An 11139-nucleotide genomic window follows, 5' to 3' on the forward strand; every position below is an offset into this window, starting at 1 on the left:
TGAAAATCGACCCTTTCCGGGGTGTGTGGGGATGTGTGCGGGTGTGTGTGCCGACTGTGGCCACTAGGAGAGGCATAAATGTCAAGATGTGACTCACGCCAGCCTGTTGCATTTCCATGTTCTGGGAGGGGCTGGCGGCCGCCCTCCCTGCCCGTACGGAGTGCGTGCACAAGTGTCGAGTGAGGTGTCAGGAGCTGCCGTTCCCCTTGTGCTCTGGTGGCTGCCAGGGAGGAGCAGCCGGGGTGATGGCTGCACTGGGACCCCTGGCCCCGGGTGCTGGCAGATGGCCCCCTTGTCCCCTAGGCTGCAAAGGCAGGCCTCACCAGCCCTGATTCTCCGCCCCCAGCTACGGAGGCCCCAGGAGTCCCGTGTTGTCAGCTCAGAGGCCAGTGGTGGGCATGTCCCCAGCTATGGGGACACCCAGGGGGTGGGGCTCAGTACCACTTCACCCTGCCCACCCTGGGGCTACAGGGACGGCAGGGACAGCCCACCCGAGGGAAGCTGGCCATGAGGTGGTGTCCTCACTGCAGTACTCACTCACTGGGGACAGCTGGGTTACCCCAGGCACCCTGATGCTTGGGCAAGGTTACCAGGTGGCTGTCACCATACGGGGCTTGCTATAAGGTACTTGATAGCCTGGCTCGGGGATGTGACTCCTGCCCTTGGTTTCTGGGCCCCTCCCACCTAATCGGGTGGGTGGCAGGGCCTGAGGGCACTGGGGCAGGGATTGTGGAGCCCTTTGCTCAGGGCCTTGGAGCTGGGCATGCCGGGGCCACACCAGACTCAAGGTGGTTGGAGCAGGTGCCTTTATTGCCAGAAACCCACCCTTCATTTGGCCTTGCCCTGGGCAGCCACAGCCTCCATGGCCTTCCGCACGGTTTCCTCGTCCCCCAGGAACCGCATGGGCTTGGTGGGCTTCAGCGTCTGGTCCAGCTCGTACACGATGGGGATCCCCGTCGGCAGGTTCAGCTCCATGATGGCCTGGTCCGACATCCCTGGACCAGGGGAACAGGTCCTTAATCCTCTTGGCCAGTCAGCCAGGCAGCAGCCCTCCCATCCCCCGCAGCAAGCCCCCCACACAGATGCCCCTGGAGACGGTCGAGCCAGTAGTGAGAGACTGAGTGGCCTGCAGAAATAGCATGGTAAACCGGGACCTTGTGCCCCGAACCAGAAGCCACTGAGACCTGGGGCTGTGCTGTTGGTCTCTTCTGTTTGGTTTCTAGAACATTCTAAATTCCAGCCATCAGGAGCAGGGGTGCTCCTGACAACCAGGGGTGGAGGGACAGCGAGCAGGGCCGCCTGTGACCAGGGCGGAGGGGAGGCTATGGATGGAAAGGGCGAGGTTTTCCAGGGAAACCTGACCCTGCCGGCCTCTGCAGCCCCTGGCCCGGAATAGCAGCTCGACCTTTGCGGCTCTGGCACCCCAGCTCCCACTTCCCCGTTCTCCAGGCGGTGGGAGACTGCAGTGAGACTGGCCTCCGTACTCCTCTCCCAGACCCAGTCCCTGGAGAGCAGGGACACGAGGTGGTCTTGAGGGTGGACTGGGGCTGGCCAGGCCTCAGAGGCCCGCCTGTCTGTGCTCTGGCCAGCTCCCTGTTGACCTCCAGAGCAGGGGGCTTGGGGCTCCCCACCCTACTGGCCTTCTTCCCTTTCCACACTTAAGCAGGCCTAAAGGCCAAAGGTCTGTGAGTGTTCGAGAGAGCCCAGTGGAGGAGCGCGCCAGGCTCCCTGCTGGGAACCCACCTGCAGGCTGGGCTCGAGGACAGCTGCACCCCTGCACCTTCTTGACTGGTCTTACCTTTTCCCTGCGTGGGTGTGAGCTGAGGGCCTGGGTTCCCCTGCCCTGGGCCTAATGAGCTCTCCCCCAACCCCAGAGAAGGTGGTGGAAATCCAGCAAGTGAAGTGACTTGCCCAGGGCCACACGGCAGTAGAGCTGGGGCCAGACAGCCCTGCTTTGGCCGTAGGGCCTGGGCGTCCTTGGGCATGGCCTTACCATCTTTCCCAGGCTCATGTCCAGGAAGCCCAGCCAGCCCCAGGCCTCTGTGCCCGGGTTGGAGCAGCAGACGTTTCCACCCTCAATCTCCAGAAGGAAAGTCATTGTATATAGTGTCCCAGTACACAAATGAGTAAAACAAACATTTTGCTAAGTAGTCTTTTTAAGTGGTTTTTTAGTCCTCCTAGTTCACAGTTTGACTCCTGACCCTGAGTGCTCGTGTGCAGAGCTGTCTGGCAGGGGGCATGTAGCTGAGATGAGAACTTGAGAGCCAAGTGATTCAAGGGCATGTGCCCCGTCGGCCCCCCCAACCTGCCTCTTCCCACACCCCCTGCAAGGATGGGCCTCACCTTCCAGGTGCTTGACGATGCCCCGCAGGCTGTTCCCGTGGGCCGCGATGAGCACTCTCTTGCCAGCCTTGATCTGGGGGGCGATCTCCTCGTTCCAGAAGGGTAGGGCCCGGGCAATGGTGTCCTTGAGGCTCTCGCAAGTGGGCAGCTCCCCGGGCTTTAGGCCTGCATACCGCCGCTCCTGGGGTCATCCACACCGCTGTTCTCTCCCCAGAAAGCCAGCACCCCATCCCCGCCCGAGCCATCCCTGAGGCCCTGCCCACCCTAGACCCTTCCCCGGTGTCCCAGGCAGCGCACCTTGCTGATGGAGTTGTAGTAGGGGTGCTTCTCATCCATGGGGGGCGGCGGGATGTCAAAGGAGCGTCTCCAGATCTTCACCTGCTCCTCCCCGTGCTTGGCGGCCGTCTCAGCCTTGTTGAGCCCCGTGAGGCCCCCGTAGTGCCTCTCGTTGAGGCGCCAGGTGCGCACCACGGGCAGCCACATCTGGTCTGTGCCGTCCAGGATGGTCCAGAGGGTGCGGATGGCCCGCTTCAGCACTGACGTGTAGCAGACATCAAACTCCATCTTGGCGTCCTTGATGGCCTGGGCACCCCTCTTGGCCTCCTGGGCCCCCTTCTCGCTCAGCTCCGCATCGAACCAGCCACAGAAGCGGTTCTCCTGGTTCCAGGTGCTCTCGCCATGCCGGACCATCACAAGGCGGTGGGTGGACATGGTGGCGCTGGGGCCGCAGGCAGGGACGGCGGCCTTCCCGGTACACCCGGTTTTATAACAGTCTGTCCGCAGCCCCCCCGCCCCCACACCAACTGCCAGTCAGCATTCCAGGCTGGACGGGCGGCAGCAGGTGGCCAGTAGCAAAGCCTAGGGGGAGGGCAGGCCGAGAGCCAGCCTTAAAATAGCCCCAGCAGCCACCCGCGCAGCCACCCACACCGGGGCTGGGTGGGGCTGCGTGCAGGATGGGGCATGAGGGGCAGAGTCCCCCACAGGCCCGAAAGGTGCTGCTGGCGGGAACCCAGCTGGTTTCTGAGCACTCGCTCCTCCCTGCAGGCAGGAGGGGGCCACACGCCCAGTGGCTGGTCCTCATCACCATAACTGGGATCGAGCGAGCCTGCATTCCGCCAAGGCAGCTGGCTTGTGTAAAGAGGAGTCTGTGTCTGCCCATGTACACGTCTGTGTGCACACGTGCGTGGGCACAAGTGTGCCTGGGTGTGATGTGTACACATGTGTGTCCATGTCACTTGTTGCATGTGTGTGCACGTGCAAGCCTGTGAGTGGCCAGGAGCTTCCCCCGGTGGCTCTGCTCTGCTCAGCTGGGCATGAGGTCTGCAGAGGGGGGCTTTCCCCAGGAGTTCTGGCCCCCCTCCCCAGCTCCCTCTGCCCTGCCCGCAGGATGAGTACCGATGGGGCCTGTGGCCCATGGCCAGGCCGAGAGGTGGGCCTGGTGACCTCACCTCCACTAGTCCCCTCGAGGAACAGAAGGGAGTGAAAGGTTAGGTCCCTGTGGGCAGAGCCAGGGGAGTGGGTGGGGGCCAGCAGTTGGGCCCTGCAGGAGGGGCACGAGGCCGTAATGTGGGCAGGGGGCTGAGCTGAGCCGGCCAGCACTGTTCCCAGGACAGCCAGGGGAGATGGAGGGGTTGGGCCAGAGGGGAGCTGAGGATGCTGCTGCCACACTCTCCCACCCAACCCGCCATCACCCAGGCTCAGGCTTGCCCCTCCCCACCGAAACCACCTTTCAAAGAAATCTGAGAGGCATGCCCCACAGAGCCATGGGCTGTGTGGTTCATGTCCAACAGGAGCATGGGCCGAGGTGGGTGTTGGGGACCGGACCTCTACATTCAGATTTGGGAGAGTGGAGGCCACCCTCCTCCTTGCAGCGCCACATGTAGGCAGGCCTTGCGGCTCTACCCTTGTTAGAGCCACACCGCTATGCGGTCTGCTTTTTGTCCCCTCTACCGCAAGTCATGCCCTGGGGGCCCAGCAGAGAGCCAGGCAGGAAGCTCCTGTTCAGTGGGGGAGAGGCTCAACTCACTGAGCCACCCAGTCGCCCCTATCTTATTTTTTTTTAAGGTTTCATTTATTTCTTTGACAGAGAGAGTGAGAGAGCATGAGTGGGTCAGAGGAAGAGGGAGGATAAGGCTCCCCTCTAAGCAGACAGCCTGATGCGGGTCTCCATCCCAGGACCCTGAGATCATGGCCTGAGCCAAAGGCAGAAGCTTTAACCCACTGAGCCACCCAGGCACCCCTCAGGCGCCCCTTTTCAATATTTCTAATAAGGCTGGTCTGGTGATGATGAACTCCATCAACTTCTGCTTTTCTGGAAAATTCTTTCTCCCTCCTTCAGTCCTGAAGGACAGCTTTGCCAGGTGGAGTGTTCTTGGCTGGCAGTTTTTTGTTTTTGTTTTTTCCTTCAGCACTTTGAAAGTATTATGACACTCCCATGTAAAAAGTTGTTTTTCTCTCACTGCTTTTAATAGTAAGATACTCTAAGACACTTCAAGCTACTCCTTATTTTTAACTCTTGACAACTTAATTAAAATGGGTCTCAGTGGGGGGCGCCTGGGTGGCTCAGTGGGTTAAGCTGCTGCCTTCGGCTCAGGTCATGATCTCAGGGTCCTGGGATCGAGTCCCACATCGGGCTCTCTGCTCAGCAGGGGGCCTGCTTCCCTTCCTCTCTCTCTGCCTGCCTCTCTGCCTACTTGTGATCTCTCTCTGTCAAATAAATAAATAAAATCTTCTTAAAAAAAATGGGTCTCAGTGTGGGTTTTTTGAACTCATCTTATTTGGACTTTGTGGGCTTCCTGGATTGGACACACAGTTCTTGTCCCAGGGTAGTGGGGTTTTCAGCCGCTATCTCTTCGAAGAAGCTTCACTCTCTTTCCTCTTTCTGGGACTCTGTAACACCCATTCTGGTTCTTTGGAGTGCCCCCACAAACCCCTTAAGCTATTCTTTTTCAATTTCTCTTTCTCTTGCTCTAAACAGATGAGCTCCATTGTACTGTCAAGTCTGCTCTGCGTCGTCTGTTGCTGAACCCTCCGTTGAATACGTTTCCATTTCTGTAGCCTTCATCTCTGTGGTTTATGTGTGGTACTTCCTTAAGAGTTTCCATGTCTTTGAGGAAATTCTCATTTGTTCATGCCTAATTCTCCTGAGTTCAGTGGGCATCTTTATGACACTATTTTGAACTTTTTATCAGGCTAAGTCACTAATCTCCATTTCATGAAGGTCTGTTTCTGGAGTTTTGTTCTTTTGTTTGGAACCTATTCTTCTGTCCATTTTCCTGGACTCTCTGTGTTGGCTTCTGTGTCTTTGATACAACAACTGTCTCTCTGAACCCTGACAGAGGGCTCTCATGAGGGGGTGAAGCTTGTTATAGTCAACCAGCCCAAACTCCAAACTCTTGGTTCTCTCAAACCTTCGCAATGGCCCAAGCCACCTTCTTTCTTCTCAGTGGCTCCCCGTGGTTGAAAGTGTGCCAGGTCCTGCCAGGGTCCCAAAGGGGAGGCTCAGCCTTAGATGTGTGCTAAATTAGAAGGCTGAACCTCAGACAGTAGCTTTTAAAGTAAGCAAAGTCCTCTTTCATGGAAAGCCTGGGAGATAAGATTTCAGTCTGCATACTCTGTGCTGAGCCCCGGGCAGAGAGCTGTTTAAGAATGGTGTCTTCTTTGAATGGTCCTGTGGGACCTGTGCATGCGAGCCTCATGGGGCCACCAGAAATGGGTGATCAAGGGACGTGGCCTCTGGAAGGCAGCTGTCAGAGCCAGGGTGGCAACACGCACACAAGCTCCTTCCAGGCAGACACTGGTGACACAGATTGCTGTGTGTACTTTCACATGTGCCCAATTCGTAGCAATTGTTCAACTGGTTTCTGGATTTCTTTTTAGAGGGCACTGCTTCTCTGTGCCTGTGGATTTAGTGTATCTAGAGAAGGAAGTGAGTTCGGGAGCCTCCTAGATCGTGATTTTAGACCTGAACGTGGGCCTGGGAAATGCCAAGGGCATCACAGAAGGGCTTAGAAGTTGCAAAGTCATGCAGCCACATGTACCTGGAAGCCAAGGCCCCATCCTGACCCCAGGGAAGCAAGTCCTGGCAGGTGCTGAAGAGACTCTCCTCGCCAGTCATCACCAGGCAAATGCGAATCAAGACCATAATGGAGATCCCCTTGTACTTGTTCAAATGGCCATCACCGAGAAGACAAAAGATGACAAGTGTTGCTGAAATCATCCACACCCCCGTGCACCGTGCTGGGAATGCAGGCAGGTACAGCCACTCTGGAAGACAGTACAGAGTTTCCTCGAAACATGAAAAATAACTATGACCTGGAAATCTCACTTCGGAGTATGTAGCTGAAGAAAATGAGAACAGAATTGCAAAGAGACATCGGCGGTCCATGTTCACTGTGGCATTTGTGACAGCCAAGAGGGAGAGACGGAAATTGAGTGTCCATCAACGGAGGAGTGGATAAAGGTGTGATGCACACTTATCATTGTCCATATACACACGTATCGTATGTGTGATACACAATGAAATACTATTCAGTCAGGAGAAGGGAAATCCTGCCGTCTGCCTCAACACGGATGGACTTCAAGTGTGTTATCTCTTGGACATTAGCCAGATGAAGGTAAATACTGTGTGGTACGACTTACACGGGGAACTTTAAAAAAAGAAGAAGGTCCGATCCAGAAGGCAATGGAGCACAAAAGTAATTTTCAGGGACTGTGGGTGGGGGAAATAGGGAGAGTCTGGAAAATAAAGAAAGTCTAGACCCAGGGCAAAGCATGGTGATTACGGCGATAGCACTGTGTCGTAGAACTGAAACTCATGCCGACGCATCACCATGAGACGTATGAAGGCTAAAGACCAGGAAAAAATGCCAAAATCAGCCAGAGGAAAATGATTCACTTCATGCCGGGAGCCATTCTTTGCCAGACCAAAAACCATGCACACCTAGAAGGAAGCAGAACAATATTTTTAAACTGTCAAAACGCAAAAATTGTAGCCTGAGAATTCTATACCTAACAGAAATGCCCCGGAACACGAAGGTGGAACAAAGACATCCCCAGATGAAGAAAAAGTAAGAGAATTCACACCTAGAGCAGCTGCTCTAGAAGAAAATAGTAACAAAGTTCTCCAGACAGAAGAGAAACGGGGTCGTAGGGAAACTGAGAACATCAAGAATACAGAAGGAGCAACATAAATTGTTAAGATACACATACAGGGGCGCCTGGGGGGCTCAGCCAGTGCGGCGCCCACTCTTGGTTTCTGCTCAGGTCGTGATCTCAGCGTCGTGAGAGCGAGCCCCGAATCAGGCTTGGGATTCTCTCTCCTTCTCCCTCTGCCCCTCCTGCTTGTATTCTCTCTCAAATAAATAAATCTTTTTAAAAATGGGGAGAAACCACATATATAGTGAAAATCAGTACCGGAAACCCCCCCCCCCGAGATGGGGGAGCTCCGGCAGGGGGCGCTCACGGCCTTCCCCTGGGCCCACCGCTGACCTGACAGGAAGAGCCCGCAGGGCCCTCACCTGGACTGGACCATGCCAGAGGCTGCGACACCTGCAGGAGGGAGAGACACGTCCCTTGTCCCAGGGCCACAGCTTACTTCCCGCTCCCAGCTTCCTCCGTCGCAAGCACTTTGGGCTCATAACAGCCCCTCCCGAGTCACCCCGTTTCTCCTTGTTCCCAGACTTGCTTAGGGTTTTGCCCAGCATATTTGTCTGGGATTGAAATTCTCTTACTCCTGAATAAGCCCATCTGTTCCTGGTGAAATAACTGGCAGTTTTCATTGTGAAGTTTAGCTATATACGTATGTACACATAGCTACACTTGTTTATTTTTTTTTAAGATTTTTATTTATTTATTTGACAGAGAGAGACACAGTGAGAGAGAGAGAGCACAAGCAGAGGGAGTGGGAGAGGGAGAAGCAGGCTTCCTGCTGAGCAGGGAGCCCGATACGGTGCTCGATCCCAGGACCCTGGGATCACGACCTGAGCTGAAGGCAGACGCTTAACAACTGAGCCACCCAGGCATCCCCTACACTTGAGTTTTATGTATAATATAAACTTAATTTATAACTGCATATATATATAAATTATAAATTTAGAATTTGTCATTCTAACACCGCTGGGGGTTCCAGTGTATGTAGAGGGACTCGAACTACAACAGGAAGGGAGAGGGGACCTGCACGGCGCTGAAGGCACTCCATCTCACACCAAGTGGTGAGATGTCAATCCTAAACAGGCTACGAAAAGTGTGTCTATAATTCCTAGAGCCACTAAATACTTTTCTTTGAAGATTTTATTTATTTGAGAGAATGAATGAGCAGGCAAGAGAGCACAAGAATGGGGGAGGGGTAGAGGGAGAAGCAGGCTCCCCACCGAGTAAGGGGTCTGATGCAGGACTCGACCTCAGGATCAAGACCTGAGCCGAAGGCCGACATTTCACTGACAGCCACGTGGGCAGCCCCATAAAAATGGTATCTACAAAGAAATGCAGTCAGGGAGAGAGCAGCAGGGCAGGAAAGAAGAAACAGAGAACAACTGCTCGCCTAACCCCAAACCATGCAATAGTTTCATTAAATGGGAAGGGTCTGGCCTTAGACACGGGCATTGTCTGCACAGCAGCTAACGGAAACGAGGCTGTTTCTACTCTCAGACTCTACCCCTCACACCGCTGACTGCCCACACCGTACCAGGCAGCTCTCCACCGAGGAGAACTGGGGGTCCCACCATCTCTCTTGGCTCTAACACCATGTCCCTGGTGACTGCTTCAACCCCACAGGGAAGGGCTCAGTCCCCCAAAACTACCCCTGCTTCAGATGCCAACGGCAAGCCCCAGCTGCTCTCCCATACCTCCACCAGGTCAGCCACCGATCGGGCTTCCCACAAGCCCCTCTCTGGGTTGATACTTTGCTCAGCAACTCCCAGAACTCAGGACAACTCTTTCATTTACCAGTTTATTATACAGTAAAGAACATGGTAACAGGCCTGTTCAAAAAGATGACGGTGTGCGTAGGGTGAGGTCTTGAAGTGTCCCGACTGCATCAGCGCCTACTCCTCAACCTTGAGGAACTGGGGTGCTCCAGCCTCTGGCACAGGACGTGTCCCCACTCAAGCAGCTCTCCAGACCCGCACTTCAGGGACTTTCGTGGCATGGCTGATTATGGCCATCTCCAGCACCTCTCCCCTCCCTTGGGCTTGGGGCTGGGCTTCTAATCTTGGCCCCATCCTGAGCGCCTCACTGGAAAAAAGACACTCTTTTCACCTGAGACATTGCATGGGATTCAGGACTCTGGCCAGGAGGTGGACGGGAAGACCAAATATATTTTATAAATATTTTTTATTCTATTTAAATATTTTTCTATAAATATTACATGCAGATATAAATATATAAATATAAATATTATAAATATATTTTTAAAAAGATTTTTATTTGTTTGAGAGAGAAAGAGAGAGAGCAGGAGTGGGGAGAAGGAGAAGCAGGCTTCACACTGAGCAGGCACCCAACACGGGGCCGGTTTGTTGGACCCTGAGATCAGGACCTGAACTGAAATCAAGAGTCGGACGCCCAACGGACTGAGCCAGCCAGGTGCCCTGTGCATCACAATATCACAGGCAAACACGGTGAATTAAAGACACGTTATACTCTGAACTTTTAATAATCACCCAATCCCATGCTGGCTTCAAGGAACTCACCGTAAATATAAGGCACGTTGGTCAAAGTGAACAGTATCAAAGACCCTGATACCATCACTCATCAAAGACATCAGAGACAGCTGCAGACAGGACCTGTTGTGTACAAACTTCAGCAGAGACTCCAGTAGCAAATAAAATGGACTTTGTACACCACGACATTTATGCTGGGAGGTTAACTCTGAAATCTGGTTAATATATCGTATCAGGAGAACGTTACATTTTTTGATAGAAATGACTCACGATCATCTCATTGAATGGAAAAAAAAAGTGTTTGACAAAATCCAACACCCCTTCCTGACAAAAACACTCAGAAAACTAGGAATAAAGCTGAACTTCCTCCACTAGACAAAGGGCACCTACAGAGGCCAGACCCCTAACGTCATCTTAGTGGGGAAACGCCGAGCCCACAACTGGGTGCTGGACAAAGGGGCCCACGCCCGCCTGCGGCGTCCGGGAGGCTCTGGCCAGGCCAGCAAGGCCACACAAGCAAGTAGCAGGGGACCTGAAATCGCTCGCAGTCACACACGGCAGGGCTGTTGGCGTGGACAGACGGAATGGCCAGAAATCTACACTAAAGGTGATTCTGTCTGGTATCGGGGCCAACAGCGACGCACCAGGGTCGGCGGGTTTGCAAGTGCTCGCAGTGACCAACTGGAAACCGAGAGCATCTGCCACGGCAGCAGGCAGGCGCAAACCCAACAGAGTGCACCAGGGTCTCTGTTGGAAACCGTACAACCCGAACGGAAGGGTCGCAGTCAAGCAGACAGGAGCAGAGACAGCCTGTGTTTGCGAGTCCCGAAGTAGTGTTTCGTAGACAGACAAGCGGACTCTAAAATCGCTGCGGAGTCAGGAGAGGAGGAGGCCGAACAATGTGGGGAGAACAGAGTCAGGGGACTCTCGCCAGCTCCCCAGTTCCGGGCGGTCAGGTCGGGATGGTACTTTCGAGGCGACGGGCACAGCGAGGGAGTAACAGAAGAGAACCCAGCAATGGCCCCGCACGAAAACAGCCAACGGACGTCTCAGGAAGGGCTCGAAGGCAATCTGGGAGGGAAAAGATGGTCTTGTCGCCAGATGGTGCCAGAGCCCTGGACATCCATGTGCAGATACC

The 11139-nt window shown here is 54.4% G+C and overlaps 1 protein-coding gene across 1 annotated transcript; it reads right to left on the reverse strand.

Moving 5' to 3' along the window:
• Positions 1 to 789: 789 nt before the first annotated feature.
• On the reverse strand, positions 790 to 3135 carry PGAM2 (phosphoglycerate mutase 2). Its single transcript, XM_032305640.1, has 3 exons — positions 2641 to 3135; positions 2344 to 2524; positions 790 to 995 (listed from the first exon to the last, which is right to left on the reverse strand). The coding sequence occupies exons 1-3, from the start codon at positions 3052 to 3054 to the stop codon at positions 829 to 831; spliced, it is 762 nt and encodes a 253-aa protein (XP_032161531.1). The 5' UTR covers positions 3055 to 3135; the 3' UTR covers positions 790 to 828.
• Between the last annotated feature and the right edge of the window lie 8004 nt (positions 3136 to 11139).

This window comes from Mustela erminea, chromosome 11, assembly GCF_009829155.1.
Source record: "Mustela erminea isolate mMusErm1 chromosome 11, mMusErm1.Pri, whole genome shotgun sequence".
In the NCBI taxonomy this organism is placed as follows: domain Eukaryota; kingdom Metazoa; phylum Chordata; class Mammalia; order Carnivora; family Mustelidae; genus Mustela; species Mustela erminea.